The 26,961-nt window shown below is 39.9% G+C and overlaps 1 protein-coding gene across 34 annotated transcripts in view; it reads left to right on the top strand.

The window, feature by feature from the left end:
• Positions 1–1,637: 1,637 nt before the first annotated feature.
• Positions 1,638–26,961, top strand: part of CAMK2D (calcium/calmodulin dependent protein kinase II delta) — a 161,391-nt gene continuing 136,067 nt past the window's right edge. For 7 of the 34 annotated variants that reach the window (XM_074823547.1, XM_074823545.1, XM_074823531.1 and 4 more), the window contains exons 1-2: positions 1,829–2,326; positions 3,242–3,336. In XM_074823547.1, the coding sequence (XP_074679648.1) occupies positions 2,259–2,326; positions 3,242–3,336 (163 nt within the window). In that variant the 5' untranslated portion in view covers positions 1,829–2,258. Of the gene's footprint in view, positions 1,761–1,821; positions 2,327–3,241; positions 3,337–26,961 lie in introns of those variants that run through there. The other 27 variants (XM_074823530.1, XM_074823526.1, XM_074823528.1 and 24 more) reach the window with 10 other exon arrangements.

Below are 26,961 nucleotides of genomic sequence, written 5' to 3'. Positions count from 1 at the left end.
AGAATAAAAGCAAAATGACAGGACTCATCCGAAGCAAATTATTATTGGCAAAGCTTAGGCCAGAAAGAAGCGTGAAGCTACAAAGGCATTGGTGGCACATATACATTTGAAAAGCTTTTCAAAGGAAAAATCTCAAAATTAGGAAATAGTTTTGGTTTTAAAATCGTTGCAGTTCCAACAACTAGCATTTCTTCATCTGCCACTATTACTTTAGCTTTAAATAGTTTAAAAAAGGAAATCTTATGCATAAACCAAATCCAAACATACGTTTCTCCTTTACCCCCCAAAATTCCAACACACAAACTCTTTATTTCAACAGCATTCTTAGTATGCTTTCAGTAATATTGAAACAATCACATTCAAAACACTTCAAAAATCAGACACATTTAAAGCGTCTTGCAGAATTCTCTCTTGAATTTCAATACAATTCAGATGGCCTGGTAACCCCTCAGTTTGTGTTCATTAGTGGCCTTTGATGATGTGGTTGCATGCTATTTTAACTGAGAAGCCTGCCCTTATTTGGGACAGAAATTAGCCCAAGGTTAAAGAACTGAGCCAGCTGTTTACTATTACATTTTATCTTCATCACCACACATGTGCTCTCTGCTTCACGTTCTCAACCCTTCCCATCTATCTGTGCAGCAAATACAGCACTATTCTTATGCCCTGGAGGTGCTGGGTTTGGTGCGCGCGATGCTCCCGTCCCAGCACGCGTGTCTCGATGTCTCCTTAAAGCTGTGGAGGACACCTACGTCTCTTCGTTCCTCCGAGCGATTCCGCTTTCCCTGCTCCCGCTCTCCACCTCTCAGGCTGGATCGCCCCGGAATTAAGGGAGACCAACTGCGATGGCTCGTTTAAGAGACCTGGCCATGGAAGTGAGCCACGGGCTGCCCAGATGCTGTCTCAATTTAATATGGCCCTAACTTAATCGTGAAATGCTGATTAGTTTATGGTGAATCCGTGCCTAAGGAGACAGTTAATTGTTACGAAGCCATTTATGCCACGACGGTCGGTCAGTGAGGAGCGGGGCCCGCCGGTACCGTCCGCGTTGTGCCTGCACAGCACAAACAGCCCTTGCCCCTCGCCCAGAGCTCCCGCCTGGCTAGGCGCCGGCAGGAAGCCCCCGCGCCTCGACGGGAGGCCGCCGTCCCCTCAGGGCGCATCACCTCCCGCACAGAAACCGCCCACAGCGGCGCGTCCCCGCCAGCGAGCCGCTTTCGCCCCAGCCCTGGCGACGGAGGCCGGGGCCGGCAGAGCCGCTCGGCGGGGACTGCTGAGGCGGCGGGGGGCCTGCGGCGGGCCTAGCGGCACCCCGAGGCCCTTCCCGCGGAAACCCCGCGGCCGGCAGGTGCGTGCGTGCGCGCGGAGCTCCCGCGGCCGCCACCCCGCGCGCACGCGCGCTCGCCCTCTCCGCACGCGGGCAGGGCCGCTGTGACGCCACGGGGCGGGGGGCGGGGCGCCCCCGCCGCTGCCGCCCTCGCGGCGGCCCCTGGCCGCGCGCGCCCTCGCGCGCTTCCCGCCGGGTGCCGGCGCCGCCACGCGCGCGTACACGAGCCCCCCATCCGCCCCCCCCGCCGGCTCCTGCCGGGCGGTTCGTGACGTCAGGCGGTCGCTGAGGAACGGGGCGCAGGTGCATCCGTTTCCTCAGGGCGTGAGGCGGCCGGCGACAGCGCCTCCCGCCGCCGCCCCCCTCGCGGAGCGTCGGGGACGGGCCGGGTCCTTCCCCCGCTCCCGGTGCAGCGCATGTCCCCGGCCGCTGTGTGAGAGTCCCCGCGCTACGGCGTCCCCGACGGGCGGGGCGAGGGGAGGGAGGAAGAGCTAGGCAGCCGCGACGGGGCGGCCACGGCCGGGGTCGCTAGGGGGAGGCACGGCACCGGGAGACGGGTAGAGGCGCGGCGGGAGCGGAAGGCGGAGGCACCCCTCAGTCGGCGGCGCCGCGCCCCCCGCCCGGATTTTGCTTTCCCTTTGGGCGGCACCTCCCCCGGCGGGCTGGGGACAGAGAGAGACACGCTTCTGTATTTATTCGTTTCCCTAAAGGGCGAGGGGAGGGGAGACCAGAGACCTGCGCGGGGAGGACGCGCCAGCTGGCGGAGAGGAGGGCGCGGAGGCAGCCCCGTCACGAGAGGAGGCGGCGGCGGGGAGGAGGAGGAGGAGGAGGAGGAGAAGCCGGCGCGGAGCCTCGCCTCGCCTCACAGCCCCTCCGCCGTCACCGCCTCGCTGTCCCTGGCCGCCGGAGGTACCGGCGGCCGCCCGTCCTCATGATGGCCTCAACCACCACCTGCACCCGGTTCACCGACGAGTACCAGCTCTTCGAGGAGCTCGGGAAGTAAGGACGGAGCCCGCCGGGCGCGCCCCGCCGCTGGGGGAACGGGCACGGGGCAGCCGGCGCGGGGCCGGGGAACCGGCGTGGCCGGGGCGGGAGCGGCGGGAAGGCAACCTTGGGTGTGCGGGCTCGGGGCGCGAGCCCCGCCGGGGGGTGCCGGACCGGGGGCTGCCTTACCGGTGCCGACAGCCCGGCGGGGCGCCCCGCCGCGAAGGGCCACTGGGGGAGCGCCCTGGCTGCAGCCTCCCAAAGACACCCCCACCTGAGCGTTAGTTGCGGGGTGGGGGGGTCGGGGCTCCGCGCCCGCCCGTCCCCCCGGGTACGTACGGCCCCCGGGCGGCCAGAGGCTCCGAGCGGGCGGCGGGGAGTTGCCCTCGGCCTCCCGACGCGGGAGGTGCGGGAGCTGCCGTATCGTTACTTAATTATTTTGATTATTACGGCTGTAGCGGGGCGGGGGGGGGGGGGGGCTCGGTGAGTGAGGGGCTGTCGGCGCGCGGCGCCCCCCAGCGCCGGGGCCGGCGACTCTCGGCCCCGATCGCCATGTTGGCGGCCCGGCGGGGCGCCGGTGTCACCGGGGCGGGAGGGAGGGGGGGGAGCGGGACACACGGGGCCGGGCCGCCGCCGCGCTGTCCCCGCGGCGTGTGCCGGCCTTGGGGCAGTGCAGATGTGCCCTCCCACCGCCCAGCGGCTGCAGGCGGGGATGGGTTCGGTCGTATGGCTCGTACCTGCGTTTCTGACCACAGTTTACTGTTTTGGTGAATAAAATCAACGCTGACCAGAACTCTCTAGTTTTTTTAATTTTTGTTTTAATTCTGCCGACACCACACCTCTCACTGAAACCCGTTAAAACCCTCGCGCCGGTAATGGCAGTGAACCGTTTCAGTTGGACTGACACTTTGTCCGCTTCTTGGTTTCCAGAGGGGCGTTCTCCGTCGTGAGAAGATGTATGAAAATCACCACAGGACAAGAGTACGCTGCCAAAATTATCAACACCAAAAAGCTTTCGGCTAGGGGTGGGTATATTTTAACCTAGTTTTTATGATCCCTCCTCCCCGTTTTTTGCATTCTTGTGGTAAGCCTTAAAAAAATAATAAAAATAGCTAAATTATTTAATACATTTCTTAATACATTTTTTTTTCGCATTTCCTTGTTTGGTTGGTTGGTTTTTTTCCATTTCCTTGGGGTTTTGGTTTTTTTTTTAATTTCCTTGGTGCTTGTTTTTTTCTATGTTAAATGTTTCATGGATTGGCTGCGTGGAGGTCTGAGGTCGCTGTAACGCTTTTCAAGGAAAGATGTACAAAAACTAAACGTTTTGTAGCCGTTTTGTTTTTGTATCTAAAGAACTTTGAATATCGGCTTGCAAGCATTTTACAAGCTGATTTTTTGAGGAAGGTTGGGAAGTAATAAGTTTCCATTATAGCTTTTATTTTACATATTATAGCTTTACTGAGTTCTGTGTTTCCATTGCATTTAAACATGAACATCAAGGCCTATCTGACTATGAATGCATCAGAAAAAGTGTACTTCTACCTCATACTAAACTTTGTTACGAGAAGAAGATTATGTTGAGGAGGAAAATTGCCTTTTTATGAACTCACCATTTGTGAAGCAAGTCATTCTGATCAAGCGATGAACTGTTTTACTCTTACAACCCAACCATAATACCTGCTGTACAGCTTGTTTGTACTTTCTTTGAGATGTGAGTATTTCCTAGGTATTGTCAGTATCAGTGGATACATCTTTGTGATACATTTGAGGTAAATATACACATACCGTGGGTTACTGTTGTCAAAAGCAAGCCTTAATGGTCATACGTCAGTTGCTTAAATCCAAGTCAGAGTGCTTGTGCTAGGATGTCAGAGATTACGGATTATTCTCCGCTAACATTGTCTGTGTTTTGGTATGAACTTGTGGTAAAGAACATGGAAGTGAGTAAGCAGTGTCAGAGTGAAAACCTGTTTATGACCTGGTTTGGTTTTGTTGCAAAGGAATCACTACAGGTAAACAGTTTGAATTAATTTATTAAATTTAAACATAAAATATCACATATGATGTTATGGCATATTCTGGTAACATGCTGCTCTTTGACAAAGATCTTTCAACATTGTGTCAGTACTCTTATTTTCAGCCAATGAAAGTTGTGTGAAAATTTACTTTTTGCCTTTTGCTTAATTTTAGTCATCATACTCTCACTGTGAGATTTGTTTTCCTTTATTTTTATAAATGTACTTAAATTTTAAATACTTATTTGTAAAGTTATGGATTTAAAGGGAGGGAGGTTAGGAAAACAGCAATACTTGAGATAAAGTATTTTCACAAGTTTGCTTAAAACATCTTCCTTTTTTGTTAGCACAGTAACATGATCTGTTGAATTTTGATGCTTGAAATAAACTACACATTCTGTGTGATTTCGTAGATCTAGGTACCTTTCAACATGAGAAGCTATAGCAAGATCAGCACCAGGGTACCTATGTGCTGTGGGTTTTATGTATGATGGGATAAATCTTGAAATGCTAGGCTAAATTAATAAAAACTTTGTCTTCCTTAGAAGTCATTATTTGGAATGTACTATATTTCAAGCTTTAATTTTTGTACTACTTTGACTGTTCATGCAGGACCAAGCTGGTCCTTGGTGTAGTCCATTAATCAGTGGAAACATAATCAGTGGAGAATTTGGCTCATAAGATGGAATGAGGCAAAATTTGCACAGAGATTTTTCTACAGGTTTAGCACGTAAGCTCATAAAGGAAAGGGTTATGCTTCAAAGATGGACTGTGAAATATCCTTTCTTATCAGAACGCATGTGATGCCATGTCCATGAATGCGGAGAATGTGTTTCCATCTCTGTTTTCAGAGATCCCAGAAATATTTGAGGCTTTTTATTTGCTTGGTGGTTTTTGTGGTGGCTGTTTTGGTTTTTAGCTTTTTGAAATCTACTAAAAAGCTTTTGAAGAGCAAGCTTCTTGGAGAAATCTTCACACCCTTATTAGGCAATTCTTTAATTGCAGAAAGGTGCACTTTAGTTGTATTTGTGGTACAAAAACTAAATGTTAAAAAGCCTCAAACTGTGATACTTTCTCCTGGCTGATAATAGGTATAGAGCTTATAACTAAGATGCTGTTTTTCAAATCTAAATTGTAACTTTCATTCTACTCGCATCTGAACTGCCTTATGATGAGCAGTTCACTTCTGTGTTTCATAATTCTTACTTGAAATACCAATCCTAGTGTAAATCTAAAGGACTGTTCATGAGGCGAGCTTCATCAGTGAGCGGAGTTAAGAGGTCCTTGGCTTGGAAATGCGTATCCCTAGTACAGTGCCTGGCTCTCTGGAAGTCTTTTAAACACGGTGTCAAATTTGGGCCTTCTTGATTGCAAGAGCGAAGAAGAGCAGTATCAATGTATAATATGGCAGCGCCAAGACTAAATAAAACTGCCTTAAGGTAGTTTTGAAATTAAAAGTTATTTAGCTGGCTTCAGCCCAGTCATGGCAGTACTCGTCTCCCCATCCCTCCTTCACCTCAGCCATAAATGTTCTTGGAAATTTAACCAAATCCTTGCTTCGGTAGTCCTTCTAAACCCAGGCACTGATCTGGTCACAGACTTATGCCAGTGAAGGTGTGTTCTTATCTGTTTCCTTGTGTAGTTACAGGGAAATGTCAGACTAATAGTGTGTGTGCAGAGGCATGGGCTTTTGTTTTAATTTGGAGGGGAAAAGAAGCTATGCCCCCTGTTCTAGCAGAAGTAACCTTTGTGCTTTTAAGTTGACAATCTGTTATTTAGATATGCTGTGCTCTTATTTACAAATTGAAGTCCAAAATGTAATAAAAACACTTAAGAAATTACGATTTTAAATATTATGACTTATACATATAGATAGATCTTATGACTTTACATAACAATTCCAATTCCACCTTTTTCTGATTTTACTAATAGAAATAATAAATACTTTCAATTTAAATCTCTTTCAGTATAGCAAAAATGCTTTTGCTTATTAGAATAACATATTCTCTTCTTCAGTACCCTTAAGCTGCACTTAAAAGTTCTGAGCTTTGACTTGGCATTTACTAAGTCAGTTCAAGTATTAAATTAGAATATCAATGGCTAGTTTTGTATCAATAGAGTATGTTCTCAACAAGTTTCCACTATTTGATTATGCTGCTGATTTTTATAAAGGGGAGAAAATAGAAAGGTATGTAACATACCCCTCTAAAACGAAGTGCAGCAGTGAACAAGCACACAGAAAGCTAAGAATAAAGCGAAGGGTTTATGTTTGCTGTAGCATTTCATCTGATGAAGTTGTTGGGATTTTCTTATTCCTTGGCTTCTAAAGTGTGCTGTTTTGGGCTTCTCTGTTGTTTTTCTTGTGTTGAAAGCAACGTAGACAAAAGTGAACTTCTGTGAGGTGACTTTTCCCATGTCTGTTCCAAATAATTAACAAGTCATCTTTTTCTTTTTGTCATTATCTGTACATCTTTTCTTTTAAGAGTCTTCTGGCTTTGATCCAAATTGATTTCACATAAACAGATCCCCTTTTCTTAACAGGTTTGGGCCTTGTTTTCTGACTTTAAAAAAAAAAAGAGATAAGTATTTTCTTCTCTGATCATACTCGAAAAGATCAATTACTAATATATTTTCATCAGGTGTAATTTTTGCCAGTAACCCATTGACATTTTCTCTGTGGTGGCCCAAAACACTGTGCCTTTGATGGTGATTCGATGGCTTCTGTGAGAGGAGGATGATGTTCCAGCCCATTTTCTTTTCTAGGGTGCTTTTGTAAATACTGCCTAGACACACCTCTCCCAGCCCTTAGACTGCTGCAGCAGAAATACGAACTGCTTTGTTTATGGGCATACATATTATTAAGACTAACGTAAGAATCAGCTGGAGGTTATCGCTTCTTTGTGAAAAGCTCTCGTGAGCTTTCAGGGACCAGCCATTCCATTAGCTTCAGTGAGCTTTTGAGCCTTGGAGGCTTCACTGGTTATTTCCCTTCCTTCTTCATAGGAAATTTCCCAAATCCTTTTCAGCATCTTCCTATTCTTCAAAGAAGAGAGTATTTCCAATGGGCTTGTGACTGCAGATGCAAGGCATAGCCAGAGGTGACTAGAGCGATTGCACTTCCCTGCAACAAGCTCTGATGGGTGAGGAATTTGAAAACCCCACCCTTTTGGAACAGTATTTTAGTGGCAGTATTGAGTAACCTTGCTGTGGGAAGAGTGTCTGAAGCTGTGCAAGTAGAGCACCTCATGATCCCTAAAGTGACTTAAAATATATTAAGAAGGTGAATGAAACATGAAGCGTATAGGCTGGTATTTTTCAGCGTAGTTTTTCATGATGCAGAGACAAACGCTTTTGTTGTGTCACTAGACCAACATTTCATTTAGTCAGGTAGCCTGTGTCAGTCGGTGCCAGATGTTTTACAGGAAGGCAAGCTCTAATAAGGCTTCCTGTACTCCATAGGAGGAGAAAATATTTCTACCTAATCTAGCTAAAGATCTTAGTCTCTGAAGCACACATTTACCTGTGCAAGTTTATTATAACACATGTATTTTTAATGCTAACTTCCTACATACACATGAAGTTATTCCCACACATAGAGTACTATCCTTAAGGGCGTTTAGTTGCCAGTGAAGCAGATTTTGTCTTTGTGAGTACAAGAACTAAGCTTGGGATTTTGGGTATGTTCTTCAATATCTTGCTGTAGTCTGTTTCTCAGGTTAATTACCTGTTGAGAAGCAGTATGTTTGCCTTTGTGTTAAGAATGTTTTAAAAAATGTTTTTCCATAGTATGTAAGAAGGCTTACCTGCTAACATGTGGTTGCTCTTTTTTGAATGTTTATTCTCTTTCTGTACTTCAGCTTAGTCACAGCATTCTTGTCAGTTTGGCATAGATGCTGTGATTTAACACAGATACCTTTGTATATTTATCTGCAAGTATTTGTTTCAATTGCTAATTACCATACTTTAGCAGGCTGTGGGTTTTGTCTGTTAAGACTAAGTCCATTCGGAAAGCTCAGAGTAGAAGAGAGCACTCAGAGTGTTATTAAAAGAAAAAAATCAGATTTTTGGTTAGGTGTTCTGTTTTGAAGGTTTGGTGCTTTTGTTATGTTTCGTTTTTAGTGAAAATCTGAAGAGCTTTCAAATACCAGTGAGAATGAGGACTTTGAAACTCATTGTGATGACTCTTTGTTGGTAGTAAGTTATTCTAGTAGTTTAAACTAGATTTGAAATGAATTTTCCTAGCAGTTCATACTTAAATTACCTTTAGCAAATATTATATGGTTTTGATAATGCCACTTTTGGGGTTTTTTTTGCAAAAGATTTATTTTCTCTCTGTTGTGACTGCGGTTGCTCTTAGAGAAGGAGATTCTCTATATAGCTCATACAGCGATGGGCCTTAAACAAATTACATCAGAATTTGAATATGCATGTATTGCTCTTGATATCATTAAAGCTTATTGCTGGTGTTCTTACTGAGAGGTATGTAGTAGAAAAAGTGAAAATTGTAGCACATGCTTTAACATATTTCCAGATGGAGGATGGGGTAAAAGGAATTCTAGTATACTCTGCTGCTGTCCTTGTCACATGCTTCGGAGAAATGTCTTTGACATGTAGCTTCATAGTTTGAAGTGATACTGTAAAAACAGTGCTTACAAGTTATCCTGAAGGTTGGAAGTTTGTGGAAGTGTAGCTTTTGATTGCGATGGACACATGACCCAAATCTAATATGTAAAATAACTTGGGGGAGGCATGGAGAATTAAAAAGGTTTGACCAAGCTTGATGGGGCCAGGGGGGATACATCAGAGATGTTTTTCTGTCTGAAGTCCAAGATTATTAATTATAATAAGTCAGTTGAATGTGTCTGTCCCTCTTGGGATCTTTCCATTTTCTCTCATTGTGTTTCACCACTAGTTTGGCCTGGACCCCCTCTCTGCTTTCAGATCTCTTCCACTGAAGTGTTAACAACAAATGGATTCTTGGGGACTTACTCGGCTACCGTTTTCCTGCCATTTTCTGTCAGAAGTTGCAAATTCCGGCACCAATGTGTGCTTCTATTTTGTGTGTTTCCTTGCTGCAAACTAAAGACTTAACTGCACATCTGAACAGCTCCACTTTCAGAATTGATTCTGTTGGGAGAGAAGGGCCAACTTAGACACAGGGGAAAATGTGAACTGAACACCTTTACTCAGCTTCCACATCTGCACTCTGATACTGAAACATGGATGTGTCTTTTCCTCTTTCTCTGAGAGAAGTTGTGTTCCCTGACAATGTTTTACTACTTATGTCGAAATCATACTTCCAAATGAAAGCTTTTGGTCAAATATGAAAACAAGGAAATAAGCACAATGGTAAATACTTAACCGTCTGTCTGCGCATAATACTGTACATAGAAAACAGTGGTTTGTGTCTATTGCAATCTGAAACTACAGGTCAGCTGAGGTATTTAAGAGACTTGCATCTGTCCTTATGGACAGCGAGGTAGAAATACACTCGTTCCTGGAAGAACTGAAACTGAATTTCTGAGGGTTTGTTCTGCACCAAATTTCAAAACTTCTCTTAGTCTTAAAACCTAACTAAAATAAAAATGGTATTATAATGTGAAAGCCCTACTACATGTAGGTATATATTTGTCTGAATACTAAAAATTATTTATTCACTTTCTCTGGTTATGGTTAGTGGTATGTGAAGTCATCTCTGCTGCTTTTATTTACACTTTTATGATTCCAAGGTCTGGGTTGGGAGGTTTTGGTTTTTTTGTTGTTTTTTGATGGTGACCATTTTGACTTGGACCATATTGTTGTTTTGGATGGTGACCCTATCACTTGGAAGACAGGAGAAGGCTGTATATTTTTTTTTTTTTTCATTTAATTGGGAAGTGCCTGATCTGAGAGATTGAAATAAAAGCTAAATATTTTGCTTTACAAATGTAAATACATGAAAAGCACTATTTTGGCAGTATCTGTCCTTCATTTGACCTCCTGAGAAATGTAGGCCAGGGTATTTCATATGTCAGGGTCCAGCTTCCTCCTTCATACACATTACTGCATGTTTGTCAAATGCTTTGTAAGGATATTGTGGCGATTTTAAAAAGATTATGTGGGGAACATAACTTCCTCTGTTCAGTTAATAGAGAACAAAAACCTAACAAAGATAGAAGTGCCTTGTGTTTAATTCCTTATTAAAAATGATTATGCCTTGAATTTGAAGAAACATCTGCTGTGTTTTAGAGACACACAAATCCAATCTGTCTGTTTATTCCTTGTATGTACTGAACTCTGTGTATATCTTTGTGTGCATGTTTGTGCAAACTCCTCCTCTGTTTAATCCTAGTATTATGAGAAATGTCTTGTGCATGGTATCAGAGAGAGTGGGGAATTTGTGTGACGTGGTTTTAGTATTTTCTCCCAGGAGAGACAGTTGTGCTGTTATTCAATGTCATTTTCTAGATTGTTGTCAGCTTGTTCTGAAATGCATTGAGTTTCAGTTGTTTGAATTAGAAAACTCATTTTAAAGCTTTGCAGCCCTGTTAATTCCATTTGCATCTGATTGAAAGCTGCTGGATATATTCTGCTGAACTGAGAGTTTACTTCGTTTCTCTTGAATGCGTTGCTTCTATAGATGCCACTGGATAGAAGCACTAGCTGTAGTCGAGAGTCAGAAAACCTGAGGAGGGGGAACTTATGCAAGCGTAAGAAGCATAAACTGTGCTACAGCAAATATTTGTTTTTTGTAATTAGGTTTTTAAGTCTAGAGAATGATAGTTAATATGCTGAGCAAGCTATTGCAGATAAGTCCATGCAACTGTTGGTTTAAGTTAGTTGTATTTGGTAGAAAGGAACTTTGCCTACATAGTGATTTAAGGTAGCTCCTATTGGGTGAATTCCTGACCTTTTGTAAGTAGCAAGTATTTCACAGGAAATTTGGAGAATAAAACATGCAGGCTTAATTTAAAAAAACAAATCTCTAAAACTTTCAAAAGTCACACAGTAGATTTTAGTTAATAATGGAAATGTGATGCTGTGGATATTTGCTGGTCAAGATGAAACATTTCATCTTGTGATGGGAGGCATGTTTTTTTATTCTTACCACTAACCAAGAATTTATACACTGCTACAGCAAGTTTACATCCTGGTGATGCTTTCCAAGAGAACTGTCTGGCATCCATAAAAACAGAATTACTTTACATTTTGGCAGTCACTTTCACCTTGAATGCAGAGCATGCTTCTTGAAAAAGTTCACAACATGGTTTCTTCTGCTCAGTTACAGCCAAATCAGTCAATTGGGTTGTCAGTTGGACAGCCTCTCCCCCATCCTAAATGTGCTGTTTAGAGTTGGTTATTTTTATTGTGCATCAGTTTTTACTCTGCCAACACACAGTTGGCAGTGCTGTGGAAAGCACGGCTGCGGTTTCATTCCACTGGATGTAGAACTTTACCCAAACCCATCTTTAGTCAGAGGTTATTATGCGGAGAATTAAAAACTTCAGAATCTGATCTATAAGCAAAAACCCCCAAAAGATGGTATGAACTGAATGTTTTCTGGGTTGAGTGAGCACATGCATGAAGTTTGACAGAATGTAAGGTATATTGAAGAATATACCAAACCCTGATGGTAAAGTTAGTTCACGGTTGTTATGTGTATAGTCCGCAGGCAAGTATAGAGCTCTTCCAAACAACTCTTCCAACCCTGTAGCCTCCAGCTGGCAGCTCTCCTTACCTGTGAAAATGTTAATTGCTTTGTACCGCATTATGGGCAATGCACTGGGTCACGTGGCAGAAAGTGCTCTTACGCACACTCTCCTCTCCCTGCGCCACAATGAACAGTGTACCTTGCCGAGCAAGGAAGATTAACAAACCTCAATGTAAGTGGGAAGGATAACACACCTCTGCTGTAAGGTTTCATCATCTCAGCACGTGAGAGGAAGAGAAACATAAACTTAGAGAGTCAAAGCTCGTATTTGTGGCAAGCAATCTACTGCATGTGTTTTCAGAACTTTGTTCCTGATTTAATTATAGTCAGGAACTGCTTACTTGTAAATTTTCCGCAATGTGAATGCAAGTGTTGCAGCAACAGTCACGTTGCATATTCATGTTGCTGCATGAACAGATGGGGTTCCTACATAATATCCATATTTGACAATCTGATGGGATTTGCCAAGCCTAAGCTTTCATTTAAATTTTAACCTCTTGGAGAGATAGGTTTGTGATTTAATCAGTCAAGGGAGGCCTCAAAGTTATTTGTATTGCATAGCAGATTTCAAGCTAGTGCTTAGGTACGATTTTGATTTGGGAGACTTCTTGTAGGAATGGTTTTAATAGGCTATTGCTTATTAGAACAAACAGTCACCAGATTCAAATGTTTCTCTTGAAACTTTTATTAATTTGGCTGATTTTATTCATATCCTTCCATAAGTGAAGATATATTGTATATTCAGTTAAAACATTGTATAACAGGGACAGAGTTCTGTTGCTGTGTTACTGCCTTGCAAGGAGGATTTTGTACTGCTGGGGAGATGACCTTCGGTTTCCCTTGGGGCAGCTCCAGGTGCTGCTGAGCTTTGGTTATTAAATCTCACTTAAAGACTTGTTTTCCACCTTTTTTTTTATAGAAAGATGCCACAAATGTTAAGTGTATCCAAGATAGAAGTAAATCTCAGTACAGAAAGCAACCTTCAAAAACTATGGTTTTTGGTTATTTGTGAAATAGCTATGAAAATATAAAGCTCACCTTGATGTTTTTTATACTGTGTATATTGCTTTTAAAATTAAAAAAAGGAAACTTGGGTGTCAAGTAGATTGCTTACTGTTTGCTCTCTTCACACAGCATGGACAGCTATGAAATTGTGGTTAGGATTGCCTTGGTATATGCTCATGGCACTAAATGCCCTGCTGATCATGGCATAAAAATACCTCCTTCTTTCAGGGATTTTTAGTATCACCACCCTGAAAGGGGGAAGGGAAAAAAAATGGTTTTCTGTCAGATTTCTGCATCTTTCCATAGTGCTTTTGTTGATATTCATCATTTATGGTTAGTAAATTTTGTCATCTTAGAAACATTTCTAGTTGCTCACTCTTTCAGTTAAAGCCTCCCAGTGGTCTTTTAATACTGGAGAAGTACAAGATTTATAAGATGATGTGTACTGGAGCTGGATGGAAGAGCTTCCAAAACCCAGTGAACTTTCTTTTATACATACAGCAGTTTATGGTCTTTCACAGCTGTTGCATTTTGGGAGGGGAAGGAAGAAAAAAAAAAAAAGCCACTAGTATAGCCTTCTGTGTGTGTGTACACACACACATGCTAGATGCAGAAAAAGATTTGGCAGAGCTTGTGTGTACCCAGCCAGCTTGTTTGCTGTAGGAAATGTTTCATGCTAAAAGACCTATTAACTAAAGTAATTTTACTTGTAATGAGGGCAAGAATTGGTGTCTTTAAATTTTTGCTTATTTGTGGTTAACATGATTTATCTATCTAAATTAAGTAATAAATTGCTTTCAATGCAATTTACTCATTTACTAATGAGATTAATTTTCCCAGAGTAGAAGTTGCTTATGTGTGGTCCATCCCCCCTCCTAGGAGATGTGTGTTAATATTACAGATGTTTTGGGGACCAGATCAATGATGCAGCTAGCCTTGCATACTAATGGTGGTAAGCTCAGCACATCTCAGAGATGGTTTTAGAAAACCTGAAGGGGAGAAGGACTCATGAAATAGATGTATTTCAAAACTTTAATAGGTAGAGATTTTTTAAGTCTCAAAATCATGAGGTTTAATATTCCATCCTCATTTTTTCAAATTAGTTTTATTTTGATAACAGGACATTCTTGTAGCCATATAAATCTCACAAAGTCACATCTCAACAAAGTTCATATTCCTTAAAGTACAAAATTTTGAAAAAACATTTCCTTTGTCCTTTAAATAGGATCGATTCCCCTCTATCCCCTTTAAATAGGAGTGATTTCACTCTGTCTCCAACTATCTTCTTCCTTAGATATTTCTGAATGGTAGGGATTGGTCATTTACTAATACTCAAAATAAAAGTCAAGTTTAGAGTCAGATTTTTATTATTTTTATTCAGTGGTCTGTTCTTGGTTTTTCTGTTTCATGTAACAGATCCAGTCTAGCTGAAACTGAACTTCCACTTTCAAATCACATTTATCCACTGTCAGACTTCTACAGGATAACAGAACAGTTGAGCATCTGTCACCTGGAGTTGTCCTTAGGTGAAAAATGGGAAATAAAATTAAAGTGTATCCAAGGTGAAGTTGAGTCCTTCAAGAGAGTAAACAATCTCATTCAGTAATCAAGCTCTATCTTAAAATTAACTGGGGAGGTGAGGGGTTAGTTCTTTTTGCTTTACCGAAGAGAGAATTTAGTACTGCACTCATTTACTTTGAAGATTTTTCTGATTTACAGCCCAAATTTATTCATGAACAGTGTTTGTTGTCTGTGTCTAGGTTGTCCTTCAGAGAATTCTTCATCTTTCATGTGTGTATTTATCAAGGATGATCTTATTTCCATTATTTTTTTAACAGCCATTTTCCTTTAACTTCTCCTGTATGATAGACTTGCCATTATTATGGCCATTCTTCCTTATGTATGCTGTAAGCCAATTTATATATATACACACATGCGCATATATATATATATGGATGTTTGGAATGGGGGATTGGAATTGACCAGAAAAAAAAAAAAAAATTAGGTGAGGTCTTATGAGTGGCTTTAGTAATCACCGGTGTCTGCATGGGAGAATCTTGTCTGGTAAATTCCAGTGTTTATTTACAGATTCATTTGACTGATTTTGAGACCAATACTGTAGGAACTTCTTTAGTAATTTCACTTCAGCTTTCTCTTTCATCACTACATTTCCTGTCACTGCTTTTACCAGTTTCCTACCAATTTCAAAGCTAGTTTGGTAATCTCCATTTTCACTAATCCCCAGTTGTCTCATTTTCTTTATTTCTGCATCTTAAACAATGGAGTCTTGAAGGAGGCATTGATCCCTGCCTGAAAAAATTCCCGAGTAATGTTTTAGAGGACTTACTGTACCCAACCAGTAACTGATATGCATAGGTGTAGGCAGATGCTTTTTTTTTTTGGTGTACAGTTTCTCAGGATCATGTATTTTTGAGAACTAAGTCAAAAAACCAGTTCTTTCCATCACAGGCATGTTGTTTGGTTTCTGACATAGTAGCTTTCTACAGCCTGCCATTACTCTCACCTCTGTGCAAGGTTGAGTGGAAACTGCTGTGAAAATAGCTCTGTGAAATGAAGCTAAATTAGGAATAGTTCCTGTTGAGTGTTGACTTTTGTTTCTGCAACCACAGATGCTCATCTATTCAACAAAATGGCTAAAGAAAATGAAAACTCTGCAAATGTACTTACAGCAGCTTAGTTCATTGTTTAAAGAAAAGTTGTATTGATTCACACACTAAATAAACTGAAACACTTTCAAAATGTTGCTAATTGTTGTTGACTGGTTCAGTCAGTAAAATATAGTGTGTAAAAATGCCTAACTAGTTCAATATGGATTTTGAGGGTTTTTCCGAGTGCATTGCATGGACATTTTTTATTTTTTTCTTTTCCTCTTAGAGATACCTTCCTTTAACGTTTCTCAAACTCTAGTTTATAGGCAAGTGGTGTGTAATAAAGCTATGATAGTGGACAGCAGAAACTTCCTGAACAGGGAAAAATGTATAAGCTTCTAGTTACGTGAATTGTGCTGTGTGTAGTTCTCTTGGCTGGTTTGTATTTGTAGCATTTTGTGAGGAAATTTTGGCAGTGAGCATGTTGGTCTGAAGGGTCGTGTAAGAGGACCCGGATGCTGCTTTTCTCAGGTAAGCGTGCCCGTGCTCTGTGGCACTGCCTGTTAGAGCTTGCCCTGGGAGAGGGGCTGGCAGAGCCTGTTGTGAGTGAGGCACCTCGCTTCCCTGAGCTTTCCATGGGAGCTGGGCACTTGATGCCGGTTCCAGTTCCATGGTAAAGTGCATCTAGAGCTTCTGGAAGTAAGGGCTAAGTAGGTGGATTTCAAATATTGAACTCGGTGAATGTGTCTTTTTGGAACAGAAAAGTTCATTATAGTTATATCAAGTGTCTATGATCTGATCTTGAAAATGAGGTGATTTTACACAAATCAACTGTGGTTGTTTATTTAACAATACAGATAAATATAACAACTAACATACTGAATTTTGCTAACAAGTGTAAGCATTCATGAGATTAGTACCTGGTTTGCATCTGTCATGTTTACTTTCCTACACAGAAGATAGAAATTTTTTATTAAAAACTACATGAAACAGGTTTTCAAACAAAAATATTTATTGGTACTAAACCAGAAAGCTTCACAAAAAGCCACATGCTATTTGGCATAACCTTTTTTTTTAAAAAAAAAAAAAAAAGAGTAGTGTTTTTATAAATATGGGAGGAATGTATTTAAATGTATGGAGTATTAAGCTTCCTTGTTCTTGTAAATATTTAAGTTGATCGAGTGACTTAATTTTCTAAGGTAGAAGTGTGTCCCTTGCTGTTGGGTTTGTTACTAAATCTTAATCTGTCTAGCATCAGTTTTTGATTGATTATTAAAACCAAAACAACAAACAGAGCTCCTATTATTTTTAGTAAAGTGTTTTGATAATTTGTTAAGATTCTCCCTGTGCCCTCCCTGTCCTGGATCATTCTCATTTACAAGGAGAAAGGGAAAGAAATCTCTATAAAGAGAGTAATGCTCCCTTTTAGGATGTTTTTCAAGCTGCAAGACATAGTTCTACAGAAAAGGGAGGAAAAAAAAAATAGTTTGTATCCAGTATTGAAATACAAATAAGAGGTATGAAACAAGTCTGGTAATTCGGAATTAGCACCAGCTCCTTTAGTAAATAATAGAATTCTACAATCATACCAAGTTAATACTAGTCTTATCAGACTTCAGCAGTAGAAGTCAATTGAATCAGATGCATATTCTTTATTTACATCTCTTAAATATTCATCAGACCATGCAAATTATGAATAGAAAATAGGATTATGAGAATGTGAACAGAGCTGTATACCTAATGCTACAATTGCATTCCTCTCAAAAACCTTAGTAACACATCAAAGCCTCGGGTATCTGAAGTTGACCCACCTGAATCTGTATTTCGTAACACAGAGTTACTGAATAATCTTAGCTGTGACTGGGGAAAAAAAAAATCTTTTTAATTATATTACATAAGTGCATTTTCAGGGTGAGAATGACATATACAGTATCTTTCTGAATTACTGAAAGTGGTTCCAAAATAAGAGGTAAAAAACCTAACAATTGTCTTAAGCAGAGATTGTCATCTCCTTTGGGAATTTTACTATTTACCCAGAAGGTTTTTATGACATCATGATATGTAGCTATATAAAATTCTTGGTGTGAATTTTGGGTATTTGCAGACTAAATCTCCTTCTGGACTCGCATGCTGAGGTGCACAGAATGCAAGCATTTCATTTGATGTTTTATGTTGTTGAAGGATTCCCCCCCTCTATGTTCTTAACATACTGATTATTTCTTCACCAAAAAAAATTGTGGAGGAACTGTCAAAGAGAATGTGCATATAGACTTGGCCTGAGGACCTCAGTAGATGATGTTTAAGCTAATGTGCTTTATTTTGCAACTGTGGCAGACTTAACTGCATACAGTCAGGAAATTCCACTGGTGGGCAATAATTTTCTTCAACTGCTGTAACCCGATCATGTTTAGTCTAGTACCTGTATCCTTAGCAACTTCTGGTGAGATAATAGAAGGATATGGAGAGTTTCAGAATCTGTGCTATTCAAATATCCTTCTCATGCACACTTACTCCACAAATTTTGTTAAGTTATTAAATAGCTCCTGGTTTGAGGACCATTGTTCTCAAGTCTGATGCTTGAGAAGGTTTATAAGACAGGCCTCTTGAGTTTGGCATGTGTAGGTTTGGTGGCTTTTTTTTGGTTTTGTTTTGGTAGGGTTTGTGTTTGTTTTGGATTGAAATTGTTACATCCCATCTCTGAGATGGGGCCCTTATAACCTCATTACAAGGTAATCTGATTATTTTAAATGCTGTCTCTTTCATAGTGTTCCTTTTGCTTGAAATATGCTTGTTTTCCTTTTCTGTGTTATGTGAATAGTCAACAGAACAAGAGTTATCATAGTTAAACTGTTAGAAAATCCTCTTTTTAAATGCATGTTTATTTGAATTGAATGTGCTTAGGTTTTGGATATATTTCAATTCTGACATACATTTTGACCAAAATAATTTGATGTGCAGCATTTAAGCACCTTAAATGTGCAGCTAGTAGCACTGCAAATCGCACGCTTTTACCAGAACTCTTCTGGAAACTACAAATGGTGTTTCTGATCTTAGATTTGCCCTGGTTTTATTTTACACTCTTATTCTTTGAACGCAAGTCTGCTCCAATACTACAAACATATCCTTAGCATGTGGTAGTGTTTTCCGAAGGTTGCTTTTCTTTCATGGTAACATTTGCCCCTTCCTATCAGAAATCCGTGCTGCTTTAGTTTTAGTTCAGCTTTCTGAATTTGAGTTTTAACTTAGTTATAATCATGTAAAAATAATATGTGGGGTGCCATCTGGGATCTCATGGTATACCACAGGCTCTTCTGTTTATATTGTGTGAATAGCGACTACCTGCCAGATAAAGAAGAGATTCTAGAGAAAAGGAAGCATTGGCATGGGTAAGAATCACCAAGAGAAAAAACTTCATGGTTATTTTAAAGGATTAAAAATTCGGAGGGGAAAAGAAGCTGGTTGTCTTATCTGGAAAGTGTGATGTTCATTTAACCTGTTTTTTGTTGTAGTTTTGCCTTTTCAAGATGTGAAAATATTATCCTGGCACCCCATTATCCTGTCATTCTAGCATAAGAGCTAAAGAAAAATGCATGAAGAAAAACTGTCTGCTGCTAATAGAGTATTCAGTAGTAAACTATTAAAGGTTTATCTCGAATGATCTCATTTCAAAATATAAAGCAGAATAAGACTTTGCACTATATAGTTAATTTTTAATTGTTTATTTACAGTGATACCTTTACCTTATTAGGGTGGGAACATTCTTCATATTTTCATGAGGCTTTCTATAAAACAGCTGAATAAAATGGTCCGCCACTACTTCAGCCTGACTGATTAAATAAATTGATATTCTGTGGTGGATTGTTGAGTGACAAGCATTGCAAATGCACTTGAAGTTTTCCTTAATGACTAAGCTTTCTTGCCTAATATAAAAATGAAGGGCTGCGCAGGAGTGAGCGATGTTGTCAAACCTGTCATCAAGTTCTCAGAGTTGGTTTGAGTACTTGTAATGTTATTCCTTTAATTGACTTGAGAATTTGCAAAGGTTCATTATAAAAGGGGGAAAGAAATTTTTAAGGATGGTGGAAAAATTAAGCTTCATAGTTAACTATGCAAAGGCCTAAATAATTAGTTACAGTTTTATTGCCTGCTTACAGCATTCTGTTGAAACATAAACCTTTGCCAGCTGGTGTTTTTTATCTTTTTTGAGGTAGGACTAAATAACTCATTGAAGAATCTACAGACCTTTGAGAGTGTTTGGAGGTCGAACTGAAAAAAAAGTTCAAAAAAATCTACTCATTTTTTCAGTGTGAGTCTGTTGTCATTACCTGAATGTCACTGGTTTTCTTCTTGTCGACAAAAAGAAAAAAACCCAACCCCACTAATAAGGGCATTTAAAATGGAAACTTTTAGTGTTTTGACAAATGGCAAACAGCAATCATTGTAGCAGTTTGGTGACAACAGGTTGAAAATTAAAAAGAAAATTCAGAAACTGTAGTTTTCTTGAGATCTTACGTCTTCCTCTACTACAGACGTGGTAGTTAGAAAGCTAAAGTGTGCAGCAGCTTAGTAAGGATGTCTTTTCGTGTCCTAATAATCATCTGTGGCAAAAATCTGTGAAGCTTTGGAAGCACAGCAAGGCAGGGATCTGAGAAGAACCCATGATGAAATCTCCTTTGTCTGATCTTTGCGTTATAAGCTTCAGCATAATCCCCCATGTCCGTCAGAGCCAAAGGGTAGGGCAGTGTAGTTGTTTACTGTGATGACAGCTTTTTGCTGCATTTATCACCAGTGTCATGACCAACTTAGTACCACATTTCTGTTGCACTGTTATGGTGGGCTGTGTTTGATATAATCATAATGATGCATAATTCCTACTCTGAACTGCATTTTTCTGATTCATTGTCTCAGCAGAATTAACTTTAAAGAATAACTTCTGAAACTTGGATTTATACAATTGCACAGTGCCAAGGACAGATGGGGAGGCAATGCTATTAAAATGGCAGATGGCTCTCTTGTACCCTCTGCCAAAGAAATTGCAGTAAAAGACCAAGTATTTCCTTTAACTTTTGATTTCTGATGTTTCTTTTAGGAAATAACATATTATATTTTTCACTCTTGTGTACTTCTCCAGTGATTCTCCTTGAACACCAGGAACTAAATCAGGAACCAGAGAACTGCCCTTAGGAAGCTTATCAAAATTCATGGTATAGAGGACTGATTTCAGAGTTGTCCTTTGTCTTTTAAAAAATGAGCAAATGACTGAAATTATGTCAGTAATTCTGTTTATGTGTTTGTAACACTGCATCCTGTGTCAAACCAAACATAGGATTCTGAGGGTAATCCTTCTACCAGCTTCAGCTCAATCCAAGGAGAGTTTAAATTGGTCAGAACATGAGGGTGAAATCTGTACTGTAACGCTGACAGATGACAGCCTATAAAATTGCAACTTCCATTCCTTTCTAAAACATGCATGTAACTTTAACAATTATGTGTACACTTTTCAGATTTGGAATGTCATTACACAGCAAGTGACCACTAGAAGTAGTCTGTCAGTGGTTTATCCCCATTAACACTGGAACCAATAGGAAAATTGCAGGGTATGACACAAACATTTCATGTATGTATAGCATTGCTGCCACTCATCCAGGCAACGTCGAGCCAAATACAGATAACTTTAACTGTTCTGATTAGTAGAGCATATTTGCTGATTCTAGTAAATGGACTATGGAAAGAATTTTCAGATAGTCTGTTCAAAACTCCTTTCTCAATCTCCTTTATGTCCAGTGCTAAGTACCTTTTGTCTTGCTGTTCCTTCTCTAATGGATGTGGGGTGTTTGTGCTAACATGGATGATGAGAGCAGTTTTACAACTAGTCTTGTCAGATAATAATTTGATTAATATATAACCTACTTGATAGATGTAAAATAGCACCTGAAACTCTGTAATATGCTTCCATGATTCAGTAGTTGCAATGAAGGTTTCATTTAGATCTTGTTTACACTTAAATACAAATATTCATTTATCTAGAAGTTGGTTGACCTTTCCTGGGAGGATTTTGCCAGTGTAAGCTTTCTTTTTGCCAGGGATATTCTTGGAATAAATCTCAGATGTCTGATTTTCTAGTGTAAATCATCCTGCTCTGTTAGATGGAGGACTAGTATTTTGGGGTTTTTTCTATTGTTGAGGTCATGTTGATAGATTTGAAACAAGACATCTGATTTATTTTATGAAGTAATAAAATTAAAAGTAATTGTCCCAAGTGACACTTTTCCACCAAAATCCAGCCAGTCATTCTTAGACCACAGAATTGCTATACACTTCCTACTTCTTGAACTGCACTAGGTTTTAGATTTTTGAAATATCTGCTACCAACCTGTTTGATTAATGATGTGTATAGAACTTTCCAATGAGGAATGTTAATTTTGAAGTGAAGAACCAGAGCTAGTATCTTCCCACCTCCTAGAATACTAGTAATATAGAAATCTTCTATGTTATATGGGTTACTCAGTAATAGCTTGGAAAGGCTTACTTCAAGAAAAAAGATACACACCGTCATTTTACCAAAGGCTTTGGTGATAGTGCTTTTAGTATCAGTGAAATTTGATATTACATGATGTTAAAAATCAAATTGTAAGGTGGTGAAACTGTTATTTAGGAAGCTTTAGATCCTGGTTCAGCATGATAATTGTATAGCTTGAAGCCTGTGAATAATCCATGGGACTAAACATACCTTAAATCTACTTGTGTTTACATACTCTGCTAAATCATAATTTCAAATCCATTTCAAACACAGAACAGTGATCATCTTGGTTTACTCAGTGATTGCATAGTTCTAATAAAAACAAATGCGTTAGTAGTCCATGTTATTAGTGTATGTGATAACCAAACTACCAACTGGCATTATCTAATTTGCGATATGACATTTTATGTATCACTGTAGCACATGGAACAATTACCAGGGTAATTTAGACTTGTTGGATATTATGTATGTTTACTATAAAAATTAAGAGGCAAAGAAAGCCAGTGTGCAATTTATTAATGATAGAACTGAGCATCTCTACTTTTTTTTTTTTTATAATAGTACTGAAAATCTTATTAGAATGTGGCGCTTCACTAAAAAGCCATGTGACAGGTTTGCTATTGAGAGGCAGGAAGAGAAATGAGATTTCCGTCCTTGGATCTTAACATAAGTTGTCCTTTCTGCGTGCTGCTGTGTGAACTATCCATGTAAGCTGTAAACTGGTTAGTGGTTTGATTAAATCATTTTCCTGTTAAACTCTTATGTCTCTTTCTTGCCTCTCCTTTTGGGACATGGAGAGGGGGAAATTCTTTGCCGGTAGCACTGGGAAGCAGACTGAGAGATTTTAAACAGTTGTGTGGTGGTTACAGAATGACAAGCAAGTTACACATGTTTGGCACCTTGCTTGTACTCTGCCTGCCTGTTGGAGCCTTCTACAGCTTCAGGTGTGGTCATGTTAAGGGTCTTCTACAGTGATATGATGAGTAATATTTTCTCTTGCCGCTGATATGGCACAAGCATGACAGTCACTATAAGCTTCACGTATAAACACTATTATATGAAATCCATCAAAAATTTGAAAGGGCTGAGATGTAGTACAGAATGTCTTGTTTTGGATTAGTATCTCTGAGTTTTAACATCCAGAAGGGAAATGTAGGCTTCTGTTTTACTCTAAGATGTTTTAAAACTAAGTGCTTAAATAGTCATCTTATCTGAAGAAATGAACTACTACTGGTGTCCGTTTAATACTGCGTTAACCTGTGTCATACGCCACAAGAAAACACTCTTTAAATTGAGTAATTTTTATGCCATTAGTTGACTAAAAATAGCCTAGATCAATATTCAAAATCTTAAGACTCAGAGGATGAAGTGCTTTGATCAATATTAAAAACGCTGTGAAAAGCTAGGAGTAACTGGTGTTGAAAATATTTAGTATTTTTTTAATGGGGAGAAGGGTAATGGTGATGAAAGGTGGAACACTGTTGTGCTTTTTGTCCTAATTTTGTTCAGGCTTGACATGCTGTATTTAAAATGACTTATCATGTGACCATAAAACATCTACAGTGTTCTTTAAACAATATTATTTCTGACAGAATTTTTCTTAAGAGTCAGGGAGTAACGTGCTGCTTAACTGCTGCAAAATACTTGTCTGAGAAACAATTCACGCTTCTACCTGGGATGATGTATTCCTATTTGCAGTGAGATTTGTAAGTGACGCAATTAACTGTTAGTGAAGAAGGTGTCATGCAGAGGAGATTACCAAATTGACCTCCTCTTAATGAAAGTCTGATATAGGATGCTTGCCATGGTTCCTAGTTTTCAGATCTGTTGCTACAGAGGTACCATATGTTCTCCATGAAATACAGATCTGGTAATGCTTGTTCACCTTTCTCAATGTCTTTATATGTTCCTGAAAGGGATTATCTCTGTCTGATAAGCTCCTTAGTTGCTCTGCACAGGCCTTTTCCTTCACAACTATTCCCTCAAGATATTTATAGGTACAGCATTAACAACATATGCTGCCTTAGAGGACTGAAATGGATATTTATATAGGCTTTTACAGGCTCATTTGGCTGCTAGGACAATTTAGCTATTGGGTGTCTTTTAAATTTTGCAAAATATTCATATAGAGTCCTATGGAATACTTGTTTCTTGTGAGCAATAGCCCTGCTACGTTTTTTCACCCCTCTTCCTACATTTGTATGTTCTACATGAGACAGAGGTGGCTTGTGAACATAAAGAAAATCAGCAGGAGAAAAGAGCAAATAGAGGGGGAGAGGATGGAACAAGAGCGTGGTTTTTTTACTTCTGATGTTGGAAAGCTGTGAAAGCATATTAGCTGTTTCACTTCCCTTATGATGCTTTGGCACGACACTACAGAATCAACCTTCAAGGGATAGAAAATGTCCTTGTGCTGCACAGAATTGCTCACAAGAGCACATTAATTCCAGGAGGCAGATTGTAATGTGGAAAGGATGTTTTTCTGCTATAGTTACCTAGTATATGTTTATATATACCAACTTTTCACAAGAAACTCTTTGAAAAGATGACTGCATTTGAATCAAATAATGCTTTTTGGATGGACAATAAAAAGCATGTGTAAAAGATAACACCAATCTCTGAAAAGGCTATTTAACTGAAAAGCAGAAATTATCACTTCAGTTTTCATTGAGAAGTCTCTCTCATGTAGCTTAAGGTCATTTTCACATTAAATATTCAGGTTACTGTTCCTTCCATACTTAAATGTGCCTGTAAGCTATCATTAGTTACTGCATAGATGTACAAATCTTCTGAGGAAGTTCTTCAGCAATTATTTCTCTGCATAAACTCTTTTTAAAGAAATTGCTAGGCTATTAATATTAGGTTATTTTAAAGAAGTCTATCCCAGCTGCTCTTACCTTTCTGGCAAAACTAAGAAACACATTTTGTCTTTTTGCCAAAAGCAAAAATGTTATTACCATTTAACTTGTTTTAAAAGCAGTAATGTAAAACAGGCTTCAGTGATGCTACCTAGTAAATAATTTCATGTGCTTTCAGACTTTCTACTACACAGCCTCTTTACGAAGATTTTTACTGTTAAAGAAGCAGCCTTGGTGTCAGTTTTTTCTATTAGAATGACAGAATATTGCTGGGTAATAGAATGATTTCAAAGAATGACTAGTGAGTTCAGATAAAATAATTCTGTGTGCTTTATGCTTGTAAATGAAGCTAGATATTTCTGGATGAGTACCTTGTTAACTTGACAAATTTTGACATGGGTAAGACAGAAAAGCTTATTTTGGGATAATTAGATGAAGTAGAATCTTTTTCTGAGTAAGTCAAGAGGTGAAGAGATTTGTAAAGTTTTAAAAATTTCAGAAGTGCAATGAAATAGTGCGACCAGCAGAAGTAGGGAGGTGATAGTCCCCCTGTACTCTGCACTAGCAGAAGTAGGGAGGTGATAGTCCCCCTGTACTCTGCACTGGTGAGGCCACACCTTGAGTATTGTGTCCAGTTTTGGGCACCTCAGTACGAGAGAGATATCGAGGTGCTGGAGTGAGTGCAGAGGAGGGCAACGAAGCTGGTGAAGGGCCTGGAGAACAAATCCTATGAGGAGCGATTGAAGGAGCTGGGACTGTTTAGCTTGAGGAAGAGAAGGCTGAGGGGAGACCTCATCACTCTCTACAACTACCTGAAAGGACATTGTAGAGAGGTTGGTGCTGGTCTCTTCTCACAGGTAATTAGTGATAGAACAAGAGGGAATGGCTTTAAACTGCCACAGGGGAGGTTCAGACTGGACATTAGGAAAACATTTTTCACAGAAAGAGTGGTCAGACAGTGGAATAGGCTGCCCAGGGAGGTGGTGGAGTCACCATCCCTGGATGTGTTTAAGGGTCATTTAGATGAGATGTTGGGGGATATGGTGTAGGGGAGAACTTTGTAGGGTAGGGCTGATGGTTGGACTCGATGATCCCAAGGGTCTTTTCCAACCTGAATGATTCTGTGATTCTGTGAAACATGATGAGCAAGCTCTTCTGATTTGGAAGAGGAAGAGGGGGGAAAAAAACAAAACCAAAAATGCAACAAAAAACCCCCACAGTTCCTCTAGAGGAAAATGGACAGTTGAGAAACTTCCTCAAGAAACTTTGATATCTTTTGCCCAAATTGTCAACCAAAATCTTGCTGAACTGCTCGTGAAGGAAAGTGAATGGGAAACACTGTAGTTCTCGGGTAACATGGAGGAACTGAATGTACTTCTGAAGAGGAACATTCTTCTTTTCTGTCAGTCAGAATGAGTTCTTGACTCCAATTAAACTTGGAGGAGGAGCTGCTATATTTTTTTATTTTTGGATTGATATTCTTCTGGATATTAAACAAGAAAGTTTACTTAGCCTGAAGGAACTGAATAATATTTCTGTCTAGTCTGTCCTTTACTCAAAATTAAGTGATTACCTTCCCTCCACCCCCTTGGACAGGTTATGTTTATAGGTCATGAAGAAGCACCAGCTAAATATAAAACAAACATTAAGCACAGCTGAGGAGTAACAGATTCTTCATTATTTATGTTGAAAGCAATGTAAATACTTTTAGATTTTCAGTGTAAGAATTGAAATGTGTGATTCTGATATCCAGTGACTGAAAATTGCCAGCATATTCACTATAGCTGAATGATCGATGTAGCTTTGTAGGCTTGCTTTTTTTTTACAGATTATCTACCAGAGGCCTTTTTTCTTAATTTGAATAAATCAAATTTACACCTTTACATTTTTTAGGCATTTTTATTCTACTACTACTGCACACATTCAGTACTAGCAACTATTCAGCTTGAATGG

Source organism: Strix aluco, chromosome 4 (genome assembly GCF_031877795.1).
Source record: "Strix aluco isolate bStrAlu1 chromosome 4, bStrAlu1.hap1, whole genome shotgun sequence".
Lineage (NCBI taxonomy): Eukaryota > Metazoa > Chordata > Aves > Strigiformes > Strigidae > Strix > Strix aluco.
Note: the sequence above shows the minus strand (reverse complement) of the source record. Positions and strands in the feature narration are given on the sequence as shown.